This window comes from Leptosomus discolor, chromosome 8, assembly GCF_034619465.1.
Source record: "Leptosomus discolor isolate bLepDis1 chromosome 8, bLepDis1.hap2, whole genome shotgun sequence".
Taxonomy (NCBI): domain Eukaryota; kingdom Metazoa; phylum Chordata; class Aves; order Leptosomiformes; family Leptosomidae; genus Leptosomus; species Leptosomus discolor.
The window spans coordinates 29,581,309-29,607,053 of record NC_141398.1 but is presented as its reverse complement, the minus strand read 5'-3'; the positions used below and the strand labels follow the sequence as shown (position 1 = coordinate 29,607,053).

The 25,745-nt window shown below is 44.8% G+C and overlaps 1 protein-coding gene across 2 annotated transcripts in view; it reads left to right on the top strand.

Annotated features, from left to right (window-relative positions):
* Positions 1–1,982: 1,982 nt before the first annotated feature.
* The window catches only part of SLC22A23 (solute carrier family 22 member 23), a 107,003-nt gene continuing 83,240 nt past the window's right edge, over positions 1,983–25,745 (top strand). For both annotated transcript variants that reach the window (XM_009954322.2, XM_086469287.1), the window contains exons 1-3: positions 1,983–2,522; positions 19,596–19,699; positions 25,020–25,174. In XM_009954322.2, the coding sequence (XP_009952624.2) occupies positions 1,983–2,522; positions 19,596–19,699; positions 25,020–25,174 (799 nt within the window). The remainder of the gene's footprint in view (positions 2,523–19,595; positions 19,700–25,019; positions 25,175–25,745) is intronic.

Genomic DNA, 25,745 nt, shown 5'->3' with positions numbered 1-25,745 from the left:
GGGGATCCCTCAGAGCAGGACTAGGGGAAGCCCCACAAAAGGGATCCAGAGTCACCAGTAGACAGGAAACCCTTTTGGTGTCCTGTGTGAGAAAAGGAGCTAAAGGGAGAAAGATCTAAGGAGTTAATGGTGTACAATAACTCGCTCGCAGAGACTGGATCAAGTAAATGAAAATCCAACAACAACTTGCTTTTCCATTTATATTCAGCAATGATGCCAGTCCTCTTCTAATGCACACAAGTGTTTTCTGCTCACTAGCCATGTTCACGTGTACAAGTGTGTATTGATCTGTTGTCTCTCTTTCCCTTCTTCCAAAGGAAAATATAACTGCACAGATCAGTAATGCATGGGCTATGCTCGACAATGAAAAGAGCCCGAGGCACTTACATGCTGAAATAAATTTAGCTTAACATAAAAATAACCTTCACAAATTTGAACTGCCTATTTTACAATTAATTTTACAATTAATGTCAGGTGTTAATATGTTTTGGGGTTTTTTTAAGGGGGTACTAATTTGACAGCCTGACTGAAGCCATGCGGGTGCGCCTTCTCGCACTGCTCTAGGTCTCGCAGATGCCCCCTTCGACTTTCGGTTCTTCCCTTTCCCTCCAGGTCCGTCCCCGCTCCAGCCACCCAGGGCGCTCCTGCGACTTGGCTCCCCGGAGCGGTGCCCCCTCGGCCCGCCCAGCCGCAGCCGCACTGCATTATTAAAGCGACACCGTGTAAATAATTGATACGGAAATAACAGCGCACCGCAGAGCCAGAGCACCTCCTTCCCCGGCCTTCACACCCCCCCGCCCCGCCACCCTACCTGCCCCTGCCCGGCGGCACGCAGCGCAGCGCGGCCGCGGGGCGGCGCGGAACCAGCGCGGAGCCGCCCCGCGCCCTCCCCGCCCCGCGGCGCCGTCCCGCCCCCGGCGGCGGCGGGCGCCTGCAGGGGGGCCGGGCCGGGCCGGCGGCGCGGCGGGAGCAGGTGCGGCCGCCCGGCACCGCGGGGGCGGAGTCGGGGGTGGTGGCGGCGGGGCCGGGCCGGGCCGGCAGGTGGGGGCTGCCGGAGGGCGAGGAGCCGGGCGGGCTGCCCGCCCCTGGAGGTGCGGCCGGCGGCACGGCAGGGCTCGGCACGGCGAGCGGGCTGCCGCGGGAGGCGCACGGCGGCGGCGGTCCCCGCAGCCCGGGCCGCGGAGGGGCCGGCGGGGCCCCTTGCTGCAGAGCCAGATGTGCGGGACGGGGGGCTGCGACGGGCCGGCGGGGGGGTGCTTGGGGCTGCCGCCGCCGCTGCTGCTGCGGCCGGGAGAGGACCCTTAGCTGTGCGGGAAGCGGGGAAGCCGCGTCGGGAGCTGTTATTTTCTTCTCTTCCTTCCTTTGCCTTCCCTCTCCTCCCTCCTCCTCACCAAAACCGGGAGAGGAGGCGTGTTCGTAGAGCCTTGCTGCACCGGTTTTGCTTGGTTTGTTGTTGCAGGGTTTGGTTTGCAGGCTGGGTTTTGTTTGTCTTTTTTTTTTTTCTTTTTTTTTCCGCTTTTCTTCCTCCCCCTCCCCATTTCTTCTTCCCTCTCCCCATTTCTCCCTCCCTCTCCTTTGGCCCATTGCTTGCTCGGATCCGGCTGGATCCTTCCTTTTATTTTCGGCGGTGCCTCTCGGAGGGGGGAAGGGAGAGCTGGGATGAGTGCAGCTTGACGCACAGGCGAGGGGAGGGGGGGGTACCGCTGGCAGCTGCAGCGGTTCGTGGCCGCAGGGTGCGGGTGAGGAAGGGAACGAGCGAGGGGCTCGCTCGGTGCCTCCCCTTTTCTTCGCCCCTCTCCTTCCTCCCTCCCTTCCTCCTTCCCTTCCTCCCTCATCCGTCTCCTGCCGGGTCCGGCGGGGAGCGTGTGTGCAATACATTACGTCGCAAGGTGTGTGTGCGTGGAGGAGAGAGAGGGAAGGACTCGAGAGGGAGCCGGGGCTGCCCCAGCCCTCCCCCTATGTGACCCCCCCCGGGCGGCTGGATGGCGATAGACCGGCGCCGGGAGGCTGGCGGCGGGGTCCGGCCGCTGCCGGAGGAGAACGGCTCGGTGCCGGGGGTCGGGGGAGCCGCCGCGCCCCCCCCGGGGCCACCCCCCACCAATGCCGCCGGGGCCGGTGTCGAGATCCAGGCGGTGCCGGTGCCGCCGCCGCCGCCCGCCGCCGCTTGCAGCCCGCTGCTCCTCGACTACGACGGTTCGGTGCTGCCTTTCCTCGGGGGACTGGGCGGCGGGTACCAGCGGACCCTGGTGCTGCTTACCTGGGTCCCGGCCCTCTTCATCGGCTTCAGCAAGTTCTCGGACTCCTTCCTCCTGGACCAGCCTGACTTCTGGTGCCGGGAGGCGGACGGGCAGGGCAACTGGAGCGGGTCCCTGGCGCCGGGCCACGCCAACCGCAGCGGCAACGGCAGCATCTTCCCCCCGCCCGGGCTGCCCACCCCCGCGGGGGGCAACGCCAGCGAGTGCGACTGCCACGAGTGGCACTACCGCATCAGAGCCGGCCTCGTCCAAAACGTCGTGAGCAAGGTGAGAAAGGTGGCTTCCCTCGCCCCCCCTCCCCATGCAGCCCTCACGGACCCCCTCGGCCTTACCCCGGCCCCGCTCAGCACCCGCCCGCCCCAGGACGGAAGGGGAGCGGCTGGACACGATGCGGCTCTGTCCGTGCCGCCCCATCCCCGTAAGCCTTTCCCTCCCTGGGTATCATGCCGGCTGTTCGACCTGCGGGTTTGTACCTGGGCCCTGAGCTGCAGAGTTATGTCCCGAAACGGGCTCCTCAGTGGCTCTTTGGTACCCCAGCAATGGCACCTGCCCTGCGGTCTTGGGATGCAGGTGTCTGTGGGAAAAACGCTGTGGGCGAGTGTCACCAGCTAGCGAGGGGAAAGGGTTGTGGAGAAGGCTTCAGTTGTGATTCCGCTCATCTTTGTGCAAGTATGGTAAAGCAGGCGTATAAACCAAAAACCAGAGTGTTTTTGGGGAAGCTGGGGAGGTAGTCACGGTGGAGGGGAAAACAAGACAAAGTTCTACTGGATTCTTCTTGTTTTGCGCTTATTCCCTTCATAACTGTTTCAGTAGAGCGATAAAAGAAGAAACATCTCACGCAAGTAGTTGTACTCCAGAGGCAGAAAGTGCATGCTGCTCTGTTTTGTGTTTCCTAATGCAATGGCTAAGGTGGAAAATTTCTAGTGAGGAGGACAGCGCTGCTTCCTGCTCTTATTTCATATTTGCTGAGTAGCGCATGCAAAAAAATGCCTTGCCTTTTCACCTGAAAGCTTTTGCTTGTTTATGGTACTGGCCCTGCGAAAGCCCTACCAGCTGTGGATGGGCCTTGTTGCTACTAAACAGGCAACTGGAGCTCTCAGAAATGTGGAATGAATCAGTTACACCAGGAAAGTAGTTCCCTTAATCTCAAGACTCCCCTACTAAGATCAGCAAAAATTACTTCCTGCCTGGGAGCACTGTTTTGGATTAACTGTGCTTATCTAGTTGGGGGAAAGAAACGCAGCAATAATGAGATGACCGGCATGATTGTGCTTTGGTCAGCCGGCACGTGTTCGTATTTAATCAGTGAAAATCATTTCAGTTTCTCTTTGTGTCCCTTGAAAGCGTGTGCAACTGGGAAAAGATGGGTAAAGCACATCCCTCAAAACCTTGAACCCAGAATGTATTAAAAAAAAAGTAACCCAGCTATGCTCCTTTCACGAGAAAAACACAGGTGCATGGTGGACTTGAATGGTTTGTGATGTAGAAGTGCATAATGAAATTTGACATTTAAGAGTGGTAGATTTTCTTCTGTTTATAACCAGAGACTGAGCTATTCATATGTTTTAGGGTTTAACACCGATGCTTAGGCATGAAAAAAAGATCTTGAAATATTTCTTTTTAGTGTAAACTGTCAAAAAAAAAGGGTTTTAAATGTTTGAATCTTTTGAAGGTCATCATCATCAGTTGTTCACAAAAAGTCAAGGAAGAGTTAGTTTGCTATCTTGCATGCTTCTTTAAAAACAATAAAAGAAGCATTCTTTGGAAGAACTTGTGGTAAAGGGCAGATCAATTTTAAGGGATAAATAAACATCTGTGTCTCTGCTGTCTTGTTTTCTGTTAGAAAGAATAATAATAAGCTTTTGAGACTACGGGTTTTTCCAGTGTGGAGTTTTAATTTTTGTTGTATGCCCACTTCCAAAAACTTGGCAGCTTTTTTGCTTTGATTTGTAATCCCGTGTAATTATAAGTAGGTTGTTTTCTCAGGGTCAGGATTCCTCCTTATTTTGTGCGTCAGCTTTGTTTGGGGGTTTTCTGGGTGGGTGTGTTGTCTGTTTTTATCCTAACGAAGAAAGACAGGAAAAACCCAGGCAGAGCATCAGTGTAGCTTAATTCGGACTGCCTTTCTTTATAAACCCCCAGGAGCTCTGATACTGCGGGGGCAATTCTTGTAACTGCTGAGTCCTCTTACGTGCATCTCGCCGTCCTTGAAAGAGCTGCTCTGTGTGAATTCAGAAGACTGGATGTTCATATCTCCCTTAACTCCCCTCAAAAATACGTTTGTTTCTGTAATGTATTATGCAATGTTCTTATCTTTCTAAATAGAGTTTTATTAAATCTTACTCTTATACATGCTCATCTGTGTAGTAGCTAGGGGTTATATTGAAATATCACAGAGCTAAAAGTATATTGATAAAAAATGCACTTTTGTTTGGCCAGTAAATCCCTTTGTTCTCATCTTCAGTGGTCCAAGCTAATCACTGCTCCATTATTGCTTTGGCTTCAGAAATGACAAAACAGTTGTGTTTATTTAGCATGAAGCATATTTCCTGATCTGCATTTTGTTGATGTACATACATATGAGACGTTACTGTCCCACATTCCTCAGGAGCAGACAGCAGTCCTTAAACTGTGTTTCACTGCCTCCATAACCTCTCTCCTAATGGTGCCTTTCATCACATGTTGTCTCTCTGTCCAGGCTTTCTCAGCTCTCCCTTCCCTGGTGCCCGTTTTCTCCCAGCCTATGTCATGCTTGGGGTTGATGGAGTGGAGATCTTGCTGTTTCCAGCCCTGCTCTGCGCTCTGTTTAGCTCTGCTTCTCTTTGAGTCTTTGCTGCAGCCAGGGGTGGCCTTGTACCTTCCTTGAAGAGTGGCATTGCCACGCTAGGCGTTGCCATTATCCTGACCTCCTTGACTGAGTCACTGGGAACGGTGCTTTTTATAGCGCTGCCAGTCATTAGGACTGGAAATGGTAATAAAGGACGTACCGCTTATTATTTAACGCTGTTGAAATACATATAGCGAGGAGGTCAAATGCATAATTTAACCACAGGGATTCTGGTGGCCATGTTAAATCACCCATCTGAGCTAATGTCCTGACTTGGTACATAAATCTTGGACTTCAGCTTGGTCTATACATAAATATCTTCCTTTAGGACAATTCACTTATAAGGCTTTTTCACTGCTAAATGCTGCTTTGAGGATCTTAATCTATCTTTTAATCACAATATCACCATTATGATACTGCTATAAACAGAGTGCCTGTGTATTGTTTGTGAGATATGTTTCTTGGACTACTCTTTAGGCAAAAGGCTAGTAAAAAAACCAAACAGAAACAAACCAACCCAAACAAACAGTCTTTTAAATGGTCCATGTATCTCGCCACTGTCCAAAGGAAGCATGCTGAGAAATACTCTCCTTTTTTTGCCATTGGGAAACCTGAGGTCTCCTTTTACCCATTTGCAAAGTGGTGCTTCAGGTAAATTATTAACATTAACACAATAAGCAATGTAATGACAACTAAACATATGTAGCTGTGAAGCCTAGCAGGAGGTTGGAGTGTGGGCTCAGCAGGGACTTTTCTAACTCTTTCATCAACTTCTTTAGTGCCTGGATCTTCTGACCATCTGCAAAGCCAGCTGTAATCTTCGGGCAAAGTTTTCATGGAAGCTCTTAGTTACAGGATTGATGGTAGTTGGTTTATTCCCTCCATTACTAGGATGACCTGTCTGCTGTGTTCGACTGTGTTGCTTGGGGGGGTTGTTTGTTGTTCTGAATGCTAATTTATGGACACCGAAAGCTGACAATGGGCAAGGACTGAGGCTTGATTAAATTGCAGTGGTTGATGGCACAGCATCCCTCTGCGTGCACCTGCAGCGTTCCAGATTGTCCCACCTCTTGGGGGTGGCGTAGAGGGAAGTGGTTAGTTGACGGCTGCGTTTTAATCACCCGGAGCAATTATGTGATAATATTTCATGTCTAGTCACAAGGGAATTCCTGTTGTGGCTGCTTTTCTGCTCCAGATGCCTTGTTTTGCTGCAATGCTGTTCTCTTGACTCTGAACTTCCCACTTGATTTGGGTTGAGTCGTCTTCTTTCCCAAGTAACATGCCATCATTTTACCTATTTGCCACTGGTTCAGTTGTTCTCCTGCCAGTTTGGCTGAGCCTTTAGCAAATATTCCCCTCCAAAAAAGTGGAGCTTAATTCAGGACAGCCAAATGATCCAGGGGCAGTGCTGTCTTGGTGTGAACTGGGATTGGTTCAGGCTGTGATGTGATGCTCTTTGCTCCTGCAAGGGGAGATGCCTGTGCCCTACCAGCCTTTCTTTCCCTTGCTTTTATGGCAATTCTGGCACTTCTCTGGACACGCCTTCAGCTGATTCAGCTTGCTAACCTGGTAGCAAAACTTCTCTTTAAATATTTTTTTTTAATTATTACTTTTATTTTTTCTGGGTTTTCTACTGGGTTAATGAAGTGAAACGGCTCTGTGCAGTGACACATGCCCTAGACTGTTGTGATGTCTCATGGGATTATAGCAGGTATTTGTAAGTAGCCAGAAATGGTACAACAAATAAACAAACCTCTGTGTGATAAATTTGGCACTGCTTGTCGGATGATATTTCTTGGGGTAGAGGATAGATGTGCGTTTCAAGTGGACTTTCAGATTTTAGTTGTTGTTAATTAGTTTGAAGGGATCATTCTGACAAGACCCTTCCCAAAATAAGAGCTGTGCCACCTTTACCTTCTCCCATTTGTGAATGGAATCTCACCCGTTTCTGCATATCCTCCAGTTGGCTGGTCTCTGCAAGGAGGCTTCAGAAATACTGATGCTTCTCTTTCTTCCCACAAGTGCCAGGATTTGTCTTGTCAGTGTTGGTTCCTGGCTGACTGGCTTCTACCTAGTCCCAAATCAATGAAAACCCTGAGTTATTGTACCCAGTGTGGTAGTTGTCAGAAGTAGCAAGATTGAAACTGATATTGCACCCATGCCCTTGCTTCCCTTGTACAGGGTGAATGGGGCTTAGGGACCCAAGGCAGATACTTGCAATGGGCAGAAAGACTATTCTAAATTTGTTTCAGATGAGGCTTTGGAATTACTCTCTCTGGTCCTAATGGGTGCTGAAGGGGTCAACAAGTCCCTGTGGTCAGAGGTATCCAGGAATACTGTGAGACCAGAGCAAACTACTTCTTCTGCGTTTTTTTTATGGCTTCCTCAGCTATGGTAGAGATCCCAAACTTTTTTATTTCTTCCCCTTCCCTCTGTGAGTTAGCTGATAGAGTTAGTGGTTGCTGGTCCGAGGTGGTTGCTGGTCCGAGTGCTCGCAGTCTTGAGAAATCTGCTTGTTAAAGAGGGAGCAAGGAGAGCTGACAGCCTGTCCTGCTGCAGCTGCTCTGGGGCCTGCCCATACATGCCGAATGTTGTGATGGAGTCTTCCAGTTATCAGGGTGCTGGTGAGCAACACCCTGAAACAATGGGGCAAGTTTCTGGCTGAGTGGTGTGAAGGAAGGGGCGGGCTGTTTCAGGAACAGTACCTGCAATTTCCTGGTAGTGAAGAACTGTCCTCTGCCTACCTGCAAACAGCAAATTACCTTATGTTTGAGATAAGCAAGTAAGGTATCACCAGACTACATGTAGTTGTTCAGTTGATACTGGTTTTACTTGGGGGGGGGGGGGGCATTATGGGCCAAAAAATTTTGAAGAAATTGGTCTAGAAAATAGAAACTGGATTAACACCAATACTGACATCAGAACTCAGTCTTAGGTTTTCAATTTGTTATGGATTTTTTTTTTCACTAGAGGGAATACACATAGAGTTAATATTTATTATAACCGGTTTTTAAGGTAAAGCGTCTGGGATACAGGAATCTGATTTCAGCCTACCATAAATAGTTTGTAGCATTGCTAAAACTAACAACGATCATCCAGGAAGGTAATTCCATATTGAAATATCTTAGTCATTCTCAGCTTTTCAAGACTATTGAGCCCTTCATAGTCCTCACTTTCCGTATGTATGTCAAACAACTGCCTTTTTTTTTTTTTTTTTTTTTAACCCTGAATGGATGTGATGTTTGAAATGGTTGAGGTCTTGTTTGTTTTTGGTTCCACTCCCTAATATGTCCTGTATCTCAGTCATTTAGTTTAAATATATTGGCTCTGCCCATGCTGTGGCAGAAGTTGCAGGCTACGGTGTATATGTACCAGCTGATCAGGCAGTCTAAAACCAAATTTCTAAAGTGCACTAACAGTTTTACCTCTTCTTGCTCTGGCTACGAAAGTGTGGTTATGAAAGATGACCTCATGGTTTCTCTTAAAGCATTTGTCAAAGAGGAGGAGCTGGCACTTAGGAAGGCACCTAATTTGGAGACAGTTCTAATGGTAACGTTGAGACGAGGATTACAGGTCAGCCAGATGTGAAGGCATTCATTTTTTTAATGGAATAACATCTGGAATAGCACTAGACTTGTAGTTTTCCTTAACTTAAAAACTTTTGGCCATACTAATGGTGCAAAGTCTTAAATTAAAGCTTTCCAAATGAATTCTAGAGAGCTGCTAAATTTAGAAGATGCTGAAAGGGATCCAGTGTTTTTGTGTACTTTGTCTTTTGTTTTCCCTGTCAGCCTATTTGTTTCTGCCTAGTTTCCCCTCTGCACTACCTGGCATCCTTGCTTGGGACAGTTGCTCTCACTCCCTTTCATACTTCTTCCTCCTCCTCTTCTGCAGCGCAGCCTGGCCGGCACTGGATTACCCACTGTGGAATGAATTAGGCTGAGATCTAGCTGTAGGAGAAAGGAGTGGGGTTTGCTGTAGACGATGTGTGGAAGATCAGAGAACCCTGTTGTAGGAAGATGCTGCAGCTTTGCATTAGTGCTGACTGTTCAGTTCTTGCACTGAATTCCCTCAAAGCAGCTTCTCTTGGGCTCTGGTTACCTCAACTCTGAAATGTGTGCTTAGCTCTCATAATGTAATTTAATTTTGTATGTTTTTCCAGTTGACTTTTGACAGCAGGTGACCTTGTATGCACTCTGAATTCCCTTTCAAAGTCAAGGGGAAGGAAGGGACCTGAAAAAGGGAGAAAGGAGGTTCAAGCCCCTTCCAGAACATGTCATTGGGGTGTGTTGCAGATATCCAGGCAAAACCAGTGTCAGTGTCTGATAACTCCTCAGCACCATATCAGAGCTGCGCTGGCCCACGCCCAGTGCGGGTGCTGCGGAGCCTGCCGTGCCACCGACCCATAAAACCCAGCAGGCGGCAGTGATTAGCGTGCGCGTTGAGTAGCTCCTGCCGATCCTGGCCACGTCATACCTGCTGGGAACGCACAGTAGGTCCGTACCTATTCCCACACGGCAGGAGATGGATCAGCGGCTGGCTGCGGTGCGCGCCTGTCTTCAGCGCAACTGGCGCGTCGGGGCGGAAACTCCTGCCTGCCCTGTGAGCCGATGAGGCGAGGGCGAATGTGCTCCGGGGGCGATGGGCTGGGTGGGACTCACTCCTGTGGTGAAGACTTTTTCTTCTTCTTCTTTTGTTTTTATTTTTTCTTTTAGTTTGGGAGAGCCCAAAATGCCAGTTGTTCTACTGTAACACAGGAACAAAAGACTAAATAAATTAATATATGCTGATACTCATTTCTGAGATGCCTATCTAGATCCACAAGTAGCACAGATGGGAGAATCCAGAATCCTACTTTTGAGGTGCAGGGAAGCAGTATGTTTGCCTTGTCCAGCAGCATGCTATTCGTAGTTACCCTTGCATGTGGTTTTCAGAGCAGGGTGGTGTAGTTTCCTGGGAAAGGTTTTTCAACTGCAGAGTTACAGAGGAATTCATTTTGGCTCAAGTACCATCTTCCTGTTACTCTGCAGCACTCTGGAGCTGCCCGGTCTCCTCCTGGCCTCCAGATCGAAGTCCATGAATGAGTAGACAATGTCGCAATGTCCACCCTACGCATATTATTAAGGATAAGGAATGTAAATTAAACTGTAAGACCTTTTCCCCTGCTCTGTCTCCCAGGGCTGTGTAACTTTGCCTGCTTGAACAACACAAGCTTGATAGACCAGCTTCATATTTTGATTTGTAAAACAAGTGGAATATTTTTCTCCCTTCTTCCTTCCCCTTAATATTTATTTAAATCTGAATTAATACCAGACCCTCTTTTTTCCCCCTTTCCCTCACCTTTTCTTCTTGCCTGAGTTACAGTAGTTGTAGTTCTCAAATGATGAGAGGTCAGGGTCACGGCAGTAATAATTGCATGTCAAAAATAAGGTGTCTGATCTTTTTATCTATGGTGATTTTAAGTAAGTATTTCTCACAAGGAAAGACTTCCTTCTCTTGTCATCTCCTTCCCCCTTCTCTATGTCAGAGTTTTATGCCATGCTTGACATTTTCGAATCTTTCCCCCCAGTTTTTAGAAAGGCCCAATAAGACAGTAAATTAGATTTTGCCGTGTCAGCCCTCTCAAGGCTGCACTCGTGCTGTACGTTTTACGCACGTGTGGTTTTGGCAGCCTGAAAAATCCCAGTCCTCAAAGTGTTAACTTGGTTTTGATAATCAGATGATAAGGAATGTTAATATTTAACTAAAATGTTGAGCTTTTTTTTACATATGGCTTCTATTTACAGTGCTTAGACCAGTTCTAAATACAAATTTGAAAACTAGTTTAACTTCTTGTTTTGTTTGGTTGCAAAGTCAGTCCTAGCAGCACACGCCTTGTTCGGAATAAAGGGTCTCAGCTGAAAACTGAGGGTAGGGCCCTTGAAAACTGTTTTTCTGTGTGTGTCTCCATCAGTCCTAGTGATATGTGTTGTTGCTCCTGGTCTTTTCATGCAGCTGGAGGGAGGCAAACAGCTACAGGTCTTAAGGCAAAGAATAGATTTAAAATTAAAGTCACTTTTGTGACAGTGGCTCCCAATGATGTTAGAATACATGTAGAAAAGATACTTAATTGCAGAACAGAGATGTAGAAGAGAGATTGGAAGTATCCTGCTCTCTGGAAAATTCTTAATATAGTGTTCATGAAAGCTGCAAGCAAGGTTTTTCTATCACCCAACTCAGAATCATGGAATCATTAAGGTTGGAAAAGACCTCTCAGATCATCAAGTCCAACTGTCAACCCAAAAACTTTTGATGTTAGATGACATTATCTAGCTGGAAAAAGCAAAGCAGATTGCATCAGCTGAGAAACAAGTTAGTTGACTAATCTGGGGAGGGTAAAGGCTGGAAAAGATGAAAATGTCTCAGAATAAAGGGATCTCCTGCTAATGAAAAGAAAAGTAGTGATGGAGAAGTGGGTGGTATATGGATGCTACTAAAATTGATTTAATTGTGTTGAGTATTCAGAAGACTGTCATATGATTAACAAATCATATTTTAATTGTTAGCATATTAGTGATGATTATTTACTTAGCAAACTTCCTTCTTCCCTCTCCCAGTGGGGAAAAGAAAGAGATCTGTGATGAGAGCAAGGGTGTGAACTGAAGAGCTAATTGTTCCTGATTTAAGTGTGAAGTTGAAGGGTAAATGAAACTTCCAGTTTTGTGGTGTTTCAGGTGGCATCTCATTATCTTGGGACTCTGCTGATGTGCTCCGTGGATAGCTTGGAGGGTCTTTTTTGTTTATGGCATAGACTAAGGAATGATTTAGTGCAGAACGTTCAATTTAAAGTCTTTTCCAGGTTAGTTTACTGGCTCTGAAACAAAGTTAATTTGCATCCTTTTGCATATTTGAAATTTTGGGCTTGTTTTGTGGTTGCAGTGTTGCTTAAGCCATCTCACCACGCTGGGGACATGTCTCTTACAGGTGAGCCATGACTGAAAGGTGTCATATCTGACACAGGGCACGCAGATGTGTGCAGTGCAGCTTGGCCGGCAGCCTGGTGCTGCTTCACTGGGTATAGGCAGGAGATGCTACAGTAGTGCATCTGCTGTCAGCATTGCCTTTCGGCTGCTGGGGCAGCAAACGGGGCCATGTACATACTGGGTGTGAGCAGGACAGCATTGCCTTGCGGGGCACAGTGGGGACAGCCTAGTTACCCTGAGGTGCTTCATATAGGAGGCAGTGTATCTCTGCCTTTCTGATTGCAAGCAGCTTGACTCAACCTGTGCTTTAGGTGTCCTATCTGCATGACAGAGTTGAAGTTTGCAAACCAGGAGAAACTGCTGTTTTATATATCAGTGTCCATGCAGTGAAGTGTGGCAGCCTGTGTGCTTTGTTTTCAAGGCTGAAATACCAGACTTAAAAAATACACACTTCAAAAATTAATGTGGAGATTTCACAGCTAAGTCATGCATACCAGAAAATGTGGTTTTGAAGGATGTATTTCAGCAACTTTAACTATGTTAAACTTCAAAAACCATTAGTAAGATTTGCAAAGTCCGTGGTTGTGCAGTCCTGTACTGTTTTGCAGGGATGGAAACTGTTTTCATAGGTACATAAAACTGCTTTCATACAACGCTGCATGATTTAATTAAATCTTTCTTGGAAGAGTGTTAAGCACGTGTCCTCTGGCTCACGTCGTGCCCTCTCCTCTTTCTCTTTCACCTCTCCCCTCCCTCACCATGTCCCCAAAACCTTTGCCTTTGTGGTAGTAGTCAAAAGTAGTTTCTTTGCTTTATTTTTCAAGTGGTACGTTGCCCAAGCAGTCAGTCTTGTCTGTAGTTGAAGCAACCTGACGATTTCTGTGTGCGTGACCTTGTGTTCACTGTTGATGATTTTTCTTGGACTGCAGATTTCCCTGCCAGGTGTCTGCCATCATCAGAAATGGTTTATTGGTTTCAGAGAAAGAAAAGTGCAAAAAAATGATGTTCCCACTTCAAGAAAAATGAATTGGAGAAGCCACCAAACAAAACAAACCCTTGCATCTATTGAGTTAGCAAGCTCCACTGTACAGGCATAGGGACCCCAGATTTGCCAGGAACAGGAAGGAGGCAGGCACTGTGCAAAAGGTGATGCTCTGCTACCAACAGTATCTCTTTTTCTACCTGAGTAAAAGTTCTTGCAAACTTGGATGGTTATAAACCTCTCAAAGTACCAGTGTGTACTTGCTCAGTAGAAATTTGTTTTAGAAGGATTTATCTTTAAGAGGGCCTAAGCACTCAGACATTGGCTGAAGTTTTTCAGCCAAAGCATCCACTTACCTTTCTTCAGCTTTATCATGTGCTCAGCACTTGGAGGTCTAGAATCACACAGAGAGGAAGTAGCTTAAAAGTCAGGTGTTGACTGTGTTGTGGGTTGAGCATTCTGGACTAGATGAGGTAGGCTTCTTTATGTGCCTGTTCAAAGAAAACAAACAACAAAACCTCTCGATAGCTGTTCTGTTGTTTTTCTTTTATTATTTTAATGGCTCTTCTGTTTTCCAGGTAAGTCCAGTTGTGTCAAATAAAAACATAAGGAAAGATGTAGTTTGGAGATGTTTGGTTCTGAAAGTGTCTGGTCAAAGAAAGAGGATATAACTAATTTTTATACCTTCTTCTCAAGTCTTCCAGGATTATTTGGTTTAATTTTTTTACTCTTTTGAATGTCCCCATTTTGAAATGTGACCTTGATGTTTCCACCCAGCTGGTTGAGCTGGTGGTCAAAAAATGCCAGGTGTTCTCAAGAACACTTTATTGACACTTAAATTAGGGATCGGGGAGTGCTTTGCCCAGCTGTGATCTCAAAGGAGAGGCATCCTTACTCTGAACCTTGAAGGTTAAATAGTTTAAATGCTCTGTGGTTGCTGTGGCTGAGAGGGAGATATAGAGACAGCTGTGGCAGTAGAACCACCACAACTTTGAGTGTTGCAGTTGGGCTGGCACATCCCCCGGGAGCCTCTTCCTGCAACATCTTTAGTGTTGTTTAACTGCACAGTTATTTTCTACAGAGTTGAGCATCATACCCTTTTCTGGAACTTAAACACTTTCTTTAACATTCAAAATGCAACCAGGAGTTGAGGAGGAGAGAAGCATTGTCTTGTAGCAGCCTGGAGGGAAGTTTTAGTATGGTGGTCTCCCATGGCTGTAACTATGAGTACTACTCACATAGTTCAGTACTGGGAAAAGGCACTAGTAGTAGGTATATTATCGTAGAAGTACTGACTTTTTTGCCTTTCTGTTTGGCACTTTTTTTTTTTTGTGCTTACTCTGCTGACTTGGAGATTTTCCACCAGGAATAAGTACCTAGAGACTGTTTTGCTTTTTATTACATATATTGTATGAAAAGCATAACTTAAAAAAATTATTCTAATCTTTTTAAAAACAACTTTTTGGGGTTTTTTTGCAGTTGGGTTGTTGGTTTTTGTTTTTTTTTTTTTTTTTTGAAAAACACTCTAAAAGAATCTGAAGGCATTATAAATTTAAACTCTCACTAGATTAGGTATTTATAGAGAAGATGGATTCTACTGCTGTGCAGGGGAAATTGACAGGGTTTGGTTATAAAAAGATGAAGCAGGAAGGAGAGGAACAAAGATAGATGAGACCCAACACACATGGACCTTTGTGGCAAATTACAGATTCTTATTTTCACTTACTGGTCTTAAAATCGCCATCTAACATGCAGGCGAGCTTGTGGCTTTTCCTGAGAGTAAGCTGTGGCATACATGTGGAACCTTTTCTCTAGGGGTCAAGAGGCCATGTGTGATGTGTGGGGCATGTTATGTGCCTCGAGACAGGGTCTGCGAGGGCCAGCGCAGCAGCTGGGTGCTGTCTGGCCAGGAAAGGACTGAAGGTGCAGCTTTGTGCCTGGCTTAGGGTCTTTCAAGGCAGCAGCATGGGTAACTCTCTGGTCTCCTTGTGCTGAAACAATGCAGAGCGCAGTCAGAGCAGAGCTATGATCCACCTGCAGTCTGTTTGGGGAAGGATCTGCTTTCTTTCAGCACCGATCTGGTCATTGGTCATTGGAAACGGACTGCGAATCCCCAGTGTGGGGAGGTGTTCATGTCCAGCTCCCCTCTCATGGGATATTTGTGCCAGGCTCCAGGCAAGTGTTGGACCAGAACATCTCTCCTCCCATCTCTTTGCTCTTTTTTGGGACAGAAGGGTCTGCCTTGCACTTTTCCATGCAATCAGGGTAAAGATAGAACAAACCAGATCCTTGGTAAGCATCTTATTATGACGTTTTTGCAATGGCTATTCAGCGTGCTTAGACACCACAGACAGCATTATGGCTACTGGAAGACAAGTGCTTTCGAGGCGGGAGCCCTTAATTGAGACAGTTTGTGTTCGTAGTAACAAACAGGCAGCAGACTTTACATTTGCAACTTTTATAACCTAACTTCTGTGTAAATACCAACTCACTGCATAAGCTCTGTCCAGATTTTCGCCCATTGTAAAGAAGTTACAAGATAGTCACCTTTCAGGTGTGTTACCTTTTGCCAGATGTCTTCCCAAGCATCTCATGTTTCAAGTAGTCTCCATCTTGATGCAAAGCAGAGTGACTCACAGCATGGGGGGGTGACTCACTGATATCAATTAAACATTAGGATCCTGAAGGTGTGACTCCTTAAGCTTTGACAAAAAAATGCTGTCACAACATGAAAAAACCACTTGCAATGTATTGCACATCTGCATAGGTGGCAATTTCTCTATGTTGTTGTACTGCTATGAAAAATAACTTTTGGTTTTTTAAATCTTCCCCTTCCACCAGCATATTTTATATAGTTATTTTTGTTTCATCATAACAATATGGTCCTATTGTTTAGGTTTAGCAAGTCCCTTTATCAGATCTCTTGCATTATGAGGATGGATGGAGGACAGAAAGACAGACAAGACCCAGGGACACAAAGAGAAATCCCAGAGAGCATTTAGCAGTAGCCTTCCTTCAGGCTGGGCACTCTTCACTCCCAAGCGGGACACAGGAGGATTCAGCCAGAGCAGTTACAGGATTTAATGATCTCCCTGCTTATAACAGATTAATCTACCTTTTGTAAGAGGTGTTAGAGGATTACTATCTAGTCTCCAGCCAAAACAATCTCCCAGTGCAGATTTACTTGGAGTGCCACTTGAACTGTCATCAGTGTGCCCAGCCCAGCATTTTGTTCTGCGGGGACATGGAAACCTGTCACTCCCTTCTCTGTGGAGCAAATCTGAGAGTCGTGTTTGCAGGATGAAACTACTGGCACTTACAGCAGGACCTGCCATGGCTCCAGGTACAGCCAGGCCACATGGGCACATGTTGAATATGCTCTGCTCTGCCGAGCCCAAGTGTATCTAAGGGGAGAGGCAGCACTGATGCTACGTAATGGTTTCTGCTTCATTTCTAGCTCTTCAAAGCTTAGGGTGCAGTCCTCTGCCTTTGGCTTTTCCATGGGGAAGGGAAGGGGGAGTGCAGTTCTCTGGCAAAATTCCTGCACTTTCACCACGATGAAGCCTTGCTGGTTTGCTCTGCTGCTGTGTTAAGATAGGTGGGGAGGATACGCTAGCTATTAAATATGTATTTTGTCCTATTAATGTCATCTTTACCTGAGGCTGCTTTTGACTGCAGCATCCATTTTTCTTTTGTGCCTTCTTCCTATTCTTCTGTCTCTGTGAGTTGAACACCCTGGTGGCACCCACCACTGTCCTGACAAATTTATTTTGGACAACTGCTTCATGGTGACCTCTCTGGTTTGTGACAGCTGTTGGAGGAGAAACTGGAGGTATGCTTGAGCTCTTGGTACTGAGCAAGAAATTTGGGGTCATGGGAGACTTTCTGGAAGCTTGTGCTAAAGCAACTGATGAAATATTTCACCATTTCTCTATTTACGAGTTCTGAGGGTTTTGAAGAGGGTCAGAGAGGATCAGGGGCTGCCTGTGTCTGTCAGCACCCACGTCAGGCTGGGTTTGGGGGATCAGCTCTGCTTTACACTGGCCAGCAGAGCGGGTGCTTAACCAAGGGCAGGAAAGGGACAGATGCAGGGTTTGCAGGGAAATACATGTTTTTGTTTTCAGAGCAGCTGGGAAGTTGGGCAATAGCCTTAAAAACAAACAAACAAATGACTCACAGATAAGTTATCAAAAGGAGTGGGTGCATTTTAGGCATCACCGAAGGACGTGCTGATAGATTGACCTTTCTTCTGCTTTTAAACTCTTACTCTGTGTGCCGGTGTGCCAAAGTGTTTGACATCTGTTGTCCTGGCCTGAAATTTCACAACAGCCAGTCACGAGATCTTGGCTCTTCCAAGCATGAACCTTTACCTCTGTGCAATCTGGTACTGCACAATCTCTGCCTGGGGCTCATGCAAGGGCCAGCTATCTTTGCCTGACAATAGTAAGCTGTGAAAATGAAAAGGCACCAGCATATCTGCTTTTTCTTCTTGCACTTGGATGACATTACCACTCCTCTGACAGCAATAAAATTAAAATTAACTCCTGTAGATTGCCTTTAAAAAAGTGATATTGTATAAATATGACTATTTTCAATAAACTTAATTTGTTCTCCAAAACCAAAAATGGTTTCTCAGTTTTAAGCAGCATATACGCATTCTGGATTGTGAAAATAAACCCGGAGCATTTGAAAGCCTGCCTGGAGCTCCAGTGTATCTCCCGAATTTTGTCTTGTTTATGGCTTGTCTGGGCAGATATTTTTCTTTGCTATCTGGAGATTGGTTCTATAATTGCAAATATTAGGAATTGCATTTCCCACACTTGCTAAATACTTCTGAAAAGTCAGCATCTTTGGAGAGCAATTCTCACTGCCTTGCTGAGCTGTTAGCTGCAAAAAATTCATAGCTATTTGGTGGAAAAAATACTTGCTCATACTACTCGCTTTTGGTTCCTTAGTGCCTTCAGTCTGTAGGTTGGAGGATCAGACATGTATGTCCCAACTTCTACAAGCCGGTGCAATGAGGAACTCAAAAATACATTTAACTAAAACAGAAAGCCTGAGCCTGAAATCTGGCACGTTTCTTTTAGCCACAAAACTGCTATACTTCTTGGTGAGATGGTGTATTGTAGGGAGGACTTCTCTTGTGATGTTCAACCAGAGGGCTGAGTCAGAGCTAGCTTTATTTGTGGAAGCGCTGTATGTGATGGAAATACTTAAAAGTACAGTGCACCTAATGGAACTCTTTTGAGGGAAGCTTTCTTTTGAAGTTGCATCTGACTTTTAAAAATAAATTGCATACTTTTACTTTGCATTTTTGGCCATGAAATTTCAGTTACTGGTGTCAGGAGGGATGCTACTGTTACATTACACACAACCATTTATTCTGCAAAGTTTCGATTCTGGAGTATCTGACTCTCCAAAGTTAGCTGTACTTACTTTTCATGAAGTGTATATGGCTCCCATTACCATCAATATTTGAACACTTCACAAACCATGAACAAACATATCTTCCTACACTTATTCAAGGATATAATAGTACTACCCACACTTTACATATAACAGGGATTAAGTTACATGTCTGAGGGCAATGGTGATGTTGGGCTAAAGCCAGGAATGCAGCCTGGTGCTCTTGAGGCTCAAGGTAATGCCTCAGAGAAAAATGGCTTGGAGTTTAGGGAAGCCTTACTAGAAACCTTGTCGTTCCCGTCTTTCTCATGGGAATGAGGCAGTGCTCTAATAACAGCATGGCTGAAACAGTCCATTTTCTCTTCCTTTCGACAGAAAGGGTAATTTCAGTGTCAGTGATAGCTTCAGTGTGGAGGTTCGGCCCCTGCCCAATCTCCGAGCTGTGAAATGTTGCTTTGGGGGCTGCTGTCCCAAGGAGTCAAGCGGCTGTGGCATCTTGGGCCGCCCTGTCCAGCTCCATGCCAGGACTTGTCCTGATGAGTTGTGCCATTAGTTAGACTTCATCCCCTTCAACCACCTGGGGAATCGGGATGCTTTTCTGAAAGCAAAAGTGTCTTGACGCTTTGTCCATGGAGCTAATGGCCATCAGGGGTCTGTGGTAAAGCAGCTGCTTTTTCCCATGTTTTCAAGCAGCCCTGAGGAGGTTAATCAGAGAACTTGCTCTTAAATTGTCAGGCTTGCCACTGGTGGGCTTCACAGGGCTCTGGTACTAGGTGTCCAGGGCTGCTACAGTGAGATGCTTCATCTACATCAGCACTGCCAATGTCTGATGGAGATACGGCTCTGAGTCTAAACTCATGTGGTCTGGAGAGGGGGAGACTTAAGTGTTGGATATTGTCATTTTATAATGAGGAGTCTGATAAAACTTACCAAAGTAAATGAGTCTTTAATTTGTTTCTTGGGGTCTGGAGTTGATTTGAGGGGGAAAGCTTTCCTCTGCCCTTTCCATGCACTGGTGCTAGGACATGCACTGGTGCTTGGATTGAAATTTGGAAGAAGCTCTACACCAATGTTAGTATGTTTGAACACATCTGAGAAACTAATTCATTTCAGTTTATCTGTTTTTTTTGTGTGTGTGTTTTGTTTTTTTTTTTTTCTTCCAGTGGGATCTTGTTTGTGATTCTGCCTGGAAAGTCCACATTGCTAAATTCTCCCTACTGGTAGGATTAATCTTCGGCCACTTAATAACAGGATGTATAGCTGACTGGTAAGTGAAAAATCTTTTAATGCAATGTAAATATAAATAAATAACTATTAAATACTGTTTTAATTTTCTTCTACTTTGTAGTCATGAAGAAAACTTTGCATACTGATTTTTCAGGTTCTGAAAGAAGAATGATGAATAAACAGTTTAAAACTGTGTTAATTGCTTGAACTGAGTAATTTATATCAAGGTAAATAACATAAATAAACTATTTGATAGTTGGCTTAATTATTTCCCTCTGACACAATTTAGTACAGCTGTAATGCTAGTACAGAATTAAGTATTTTCTAATTATGTAAGTGAAGCCTTTAGTTTAAGGTTTTCTTTTTTTAAGCAGGAGATAGGGCCAAAAGAAATTGGAAGCAGTCTTGATTTGACTGAATACAAGACCAATGTAATGTCAACCTTGTGCTTACACAGTGTCTTTCAGTGGGTAGAAGGCTTTTTTTGCAAACCTTTCCATTGTTCTATTTTTAAAACTCTTGTTAAGCAAACAAGGAATTGCTGACTTATGTGCTGTTAACATTGGGGTATTAAATTTAAAAGCATAGAGTGAAATTCCTTAAATTGCAGTAGTGAAAACATTATTGGATACCCCAGTTACACTGAGAGTTCATTTCTTATTTAAAGAAAGGGTCTTGTAGTGCAAGAGGATGAAAAAAAATTAAAGACATGACTCAAGTGATTTTAATGGAAACTTGCACATCTGAAACAACAGCTCTGCAATGCTGTCCCAGTCATTTCAGTGGCTTCCAGCACAGTTGCCAATGTTGGTGCTTTAAGTGGCCCCAAGTTAACTCTTCTGCTGTTCATTAAAACACGAAAGGAAGAAGAGTTTCCTATTAGGGAAATCTTACAAAGCCTCAGCAACTCACCAGTCAGTTGGGAGAGAAAAGGCCCACTGCAGCTATGCAGTAATTTGGCTCAAGCATTTGTAGAAAAGTTGCATCTTAATTATTGGAAAGTCACTAAAAGTTCTTAGGGAAGTGAAGAATTGTGACTTTTCAGTGAAGTAGGGAACATACATGATGAAATCCAGTTGAATTTGATTAAGATTCTAACAACACGTAGAAAGTATAGTGGGGAAATGAAGAATCTTGCTTGGCTTCCCTAAAAAGGAATCAGTGTGGAGAACACAGACTTATTCCCAAGTTAGGAAAAAGCTGCTATAATTGACAAATAAGTCACAAATAAGTGAACAACTTGTTGCCTAAGGCACTGGCTTCAAGAGAGAATTGCAGTAAGCAGAGTTAATAGTTCTCTGCCACCGAAAGCAGCATCCTGCTCTTCCAGCCATTTCTGTCCCCAGTGTGTACTTCGTGCTGCCACGTGCGCTTGTTGTACCCCACTGCAAGCTGCTTGGCTGACCCAATGCAGTATAAAATTACCCTCATATAAAAATGAGGTATTTTTCTCTTTTTTTTTTTTTGTCTAGTAAGTTTAGGAGACCTTAAAGAGGATTTGATTTCCAGCTGTGGTACAAAGGAGAAAAAGGATAACTTGGTGGCTGGAGGGAACAGTGGCCCCCTTGCCCTTTTGTGGGTGACCAGAAAGGACGTGGTTTGCTGCCACCAAAGCCAGTCCTCATGCTCCTCTTCAGTCTCTGTCCTTGCCATCTGATGTAGCTGACCCAGCGGGGGTCCTGTGATGGACATTTTGTCATTTAGCAGTAGTATTTGGGGCTGGTAAAAGAAGACCTAAATGAGTTTTACTTTGGTATTTAATCTCAACTTGAGTTTCCACTGAGGTAGGGAGTTGTGTGGAGAGATGGATACAAAGGGGATTGTACCTATAAAAAGAGGAAAAAGAAGACAAAAAAGGGTGTCAGTCCCAAGCAAGAGCAGGGGAGATTAAACAGAGTAATGTATAAAAGTGTTAAAACTTTCAAAATCTGTTTTCATTTCACTCATATACCATTCTCCAGTTTAGATCATTAGAAGGTGGTTTGGTTTTTATACCATTAAGGTTTGGGGCTTTGCTTTTGCTTTTTGAAAGAAGGCTTTCAAATCTGTACATGGCAAAGGTGTAGAGTGTATTAAGTTCATTTGCAAAGTAAACGGAGTGGTCTGTGTTCAAAATACAGTAGGTGTGCATACTGGGATAACTCTGTGTGGCAAATCTATAGGAAGATGATCTGTAAACATGTTCAGCTGTGTGAAGACCAGCTGTGTCCAATGCCTGAGTAAGTTACTTGTTCAACAGGCAGAGCACTGCTGGCAATTTTGCCTGCTCTGGACAGAGGCTGTTGAGGTTTCTGTGGAAGGCTTCCTTCTGGAGCAGCTGGGCTTGGTGTTCACGTAGCATCGAGACAGTAGGTCTCTGCCTCTCGCTGCCCAGTACTGCTCCTGCTTTGCACCTGCTCTGGTGCTTTTTTTGAGCTTTTGTGATCCAAGTCCCAAAACCAAGAGAAAACCTGTGAAGAGAAATTTGATTGGCTGCAAAAGCAAAGCTTTCTCAGAGTGGTAAGGTACATGTGTAGGAGCATGGGAAGAGCAGGTCTCATCCTCAAACCATTCACTCTCCCCCTGTGGCGCAACTCTGACAACATTAGGAATATCTTTTTGACACATCTGTGTGTCACACTGTGCAGATTGAAGATTCTTCAAAAGCCTGAGGTTGCTTGTATCCCTAGTCAATTACCTGTGCAGCAGCATTTAGCAGTTGATCTAGATAATAGTATGCAGTGTAGGCTGAGACTTTTGGGCATAGAAATCTCTCTCTGGAATAGTTTGGATGGCAGGAGATAGCATCCTGGGGCTGTTTTACCAGGGAGATTGTTTATGGTTTAATTTCTCACAAGTATTTCCATGTACTGTTAGTCAGATAATTCTGTCTACATTTAAAGGCTTTTTTATGCTCTAAGACACCATCTTGTCAAAACACTGCTGGCTCACCAAGTGTATAGATGATAGGTGTCCTGGAGCTTTGATTTTTGAGGAATGTGCTGCATACCTTGGTGAGGAAGGAGACTAGTTTTGTGTCTGGAGGGAGGTGCTGGTGACGGCCCTTACCAGAGAACTTATCTGGCCTCGGTTGGCTTTCACAGGCCCAGGAGGGTCTTGGATTTCCTGATTCTTCATTAGCAGCAACCATTCATTTGCATAGGCTGTATAACAGTAGAAGAAATTCTGCGTCCTAATGATGGATAACCTTGAGTTCAGAGGGTGGGAGGAGGGGAAGAAGGGAAGTGAAGTATGCTAAGCATGAGGTCTTTTTTTAATCAACATCAGGGATTGGCAGGTCAGGCTTGTGATGAGAATTAAGTCCCTAATTCTGAGTGTTTGCATAATGCCTTTCATCTATAAAACACTTCCACAAATACTAATTAGTATGAATTACAGCTTGGCAATTACGAAAATAGGGCTGCAAATTTCTGCGCAGATAGCCGGTAACACAAACTTCATAGCTTTTTTTCCTGTATTCAAGGTTTTGTATGAGGTACTTCCCCTCTCTGCTCAAGTGCTCTGTGTTCCATAAATATAAAATCTGAAGCACACAAAGCAGTAACTGCCCCGGTGTCCAGCATGTTCCTGTGCATTGTGTATCACTGAGACAGTGATGTGTTCCCACCCTCAGCTCAAAAGCAGCTCGTCATCTGGTGGGCTGGGTTTGTACGCTGATTGAGAGCAGTCTGCTTTGACCTTGTTGTCTTCAGTTTATGCATTGGTATGTTGTGTTTTAAAACACTGAATAGTTAATGCTAACAAGTCAAATCTTTGAGGTGCCCCGCGGGTGATGCTACAGCTGAAAAAAAATAGAAAACCTGTCCTCTTGCGAGGAGACATGACACCACCTTCTTAGGTGTGACTTTGAAAAAGCACGTACAGACATACCGGTGTATTCTTCCAGTTCCCGAAAATACAAAAAAATTATAATGTCTCCTTTTCAGCCCTTCACCCTGTGTTTGATTGATCTCGTTCCATTTTAAGTGAAGAAAAATCCAAAGTTCTAATTGTGTATGCACATATATGATATACTTTATAACTACTGATAACAGTCTGTTGAAATAATTGAATAGAATCATTTCAGCATGTGAAACTGGACTAAGTTGTGAGATTTAAATGCCATTTATTGTGCTGAAATTCAACCTGATGGCTGGCTTGCAGCTGACAGACTGCTTTGAATGGGTCTGTGAAAGCTGCCTACGAAAAGCAAGTTCATATATTCTTTGTGGAAATGGCATATGGAGCTGACTAAAAGGGATCCTCAGTTCCACTGGAAAACTTGTAGGAGTTGACAAGTTGAAAAATTTTGGAAATCTCCACATAATGATCCAATTCGTGCTTAAAAATAGCTGTGTTCTCTGGTGCTTTGTGTCATTCTCCTTGCCAGGAAGAGAGGGGGGGAAAGGGGAATTCTAAACACTAAGCATATGAGTAAGAGATGTAAAAATCTCATGTTCCTTTGACATAAAAGAGACAATCTCCACAGCAAATGCCCCCACATTCAATAGCAACATAACTCTTCCTTTTCATCAGCACTGCACCAACATGTGCAACTACAGGTTGCAGCTGCAAAGCCTGCCTGCAAAGGAGGACTGCAAATCCTCACGCCCCTGTTGCCAGTAATCATTTGTGGAGCAGTTTCTTCCTTACCTTCCAGTTGGGCTCGTGTTGTGGGTCTCTGCAGCTGCTGTGGGGATACCAGGTGGAGGGACTTGGAGCTCACAACTTTCCTGTGAGTGTTACTGTTGTCTCTGTAAGGCTCAGTGAAGCAATGTGAGCCCTGTTTTGTGCTCAGTCCGTGTTTGTTAGGCTTGCCCTCAGCGACGAGGCTAAGAAATGTAGGGTTTTTAGCTAGCTCCTATTGCAGGTGAGGGTGAAAAGCACATGTCTGTTAGGAAGAGGAGACTTCTGCAATAAGCTCTGTGGCTATAGACCAGAGAAATAATAATATACCGTGCCATATAATATATATTACCCTGCCATATAATATACATTATCATACACGCTCCTGTGCTACTACAGAAAGCTCTGAGAAGGTGCTTTCAATCTCCAAGGGACTTGTTCATGGGCTCATGATAGTTCCTAGATGTTTCCTTGTTCATCTTTGGTGTTTTGAAAATGATGGTTAATTCAAGCAGTAATACAATGTGCTGTCTCTGCTTAATGCCATCTGAAATTAACTTGTCAGTGCAAAGCTGGCTGAGGAATCTGAGTTTTAGTAAGCAGAAAAAAAATGAGAAGAATGGAACAAGCATTAAAAATGGGTGGCAATATTTGGCAAGGTTTGCATGACTTGTTCCCCTCTGCCAGTTGTAATGATCTAGTGTTATGTCTGTCCTGGCTTTTAACTCTGTTTCTCCATTCTTCCTTATCTTTAGGGTTGGTCGACGGCCTGTACTGCTCTTCTCAGTCATATTCATTTTGATATTTGGACTGACTGTGGCACTCTCAGTGAATGTGACCATGTTCAGCACACTCAGGTTTTTTGAGGGGTTTTGCTTGGCTGGAATAGTCCTCTCCCTGTACGCACTGCGTGAGTATACCTTTATCACCCATCCAAATGTGTCTTTATCAAGTACATGGTTTGCTGTTCTCTGGCTCCCTGCTTTCTTCCAAATAGATCAAATTGGAATTGTATGAACTGGAATAGCCTGAGTTTTGGTAAGGAGGTAGGGATTTTGCAGCTGTCTCTTTAGCCTGATACAGAGCAGACTGTGAAGCTGTTTGAGAGCCCATTTTAAAAGAGTTATAAGGTGTTTTGTTATTATTCAAACCTAGAAGTCATTTGTGTTGTAGCCATAATGTATAATGGGAGAGGATTTCATGTAGTATTACGCTGAATAGGAGACTCTCCACTTCTGCTGTCTCTAGCAGTACATATTCTGGTACATTTTCAGAAATTCCTCTGTTACTTGCAGCAAGAGGTCCCATGTCCCTGCCTCAGGATTGTGAAGTACAGTTAAAATCTGTGAGAAGAGCCTGATGTCCTTTTATCGAGGTGGTTTTTTTAGTCGTAGCTGGTTTTGTTTTTTATTGGGGGGGGCTGTGTGTGAGAAATAACTGAGAGAAACTTGAGGAAAAGCTTGTGAGAAATGTCTACATGC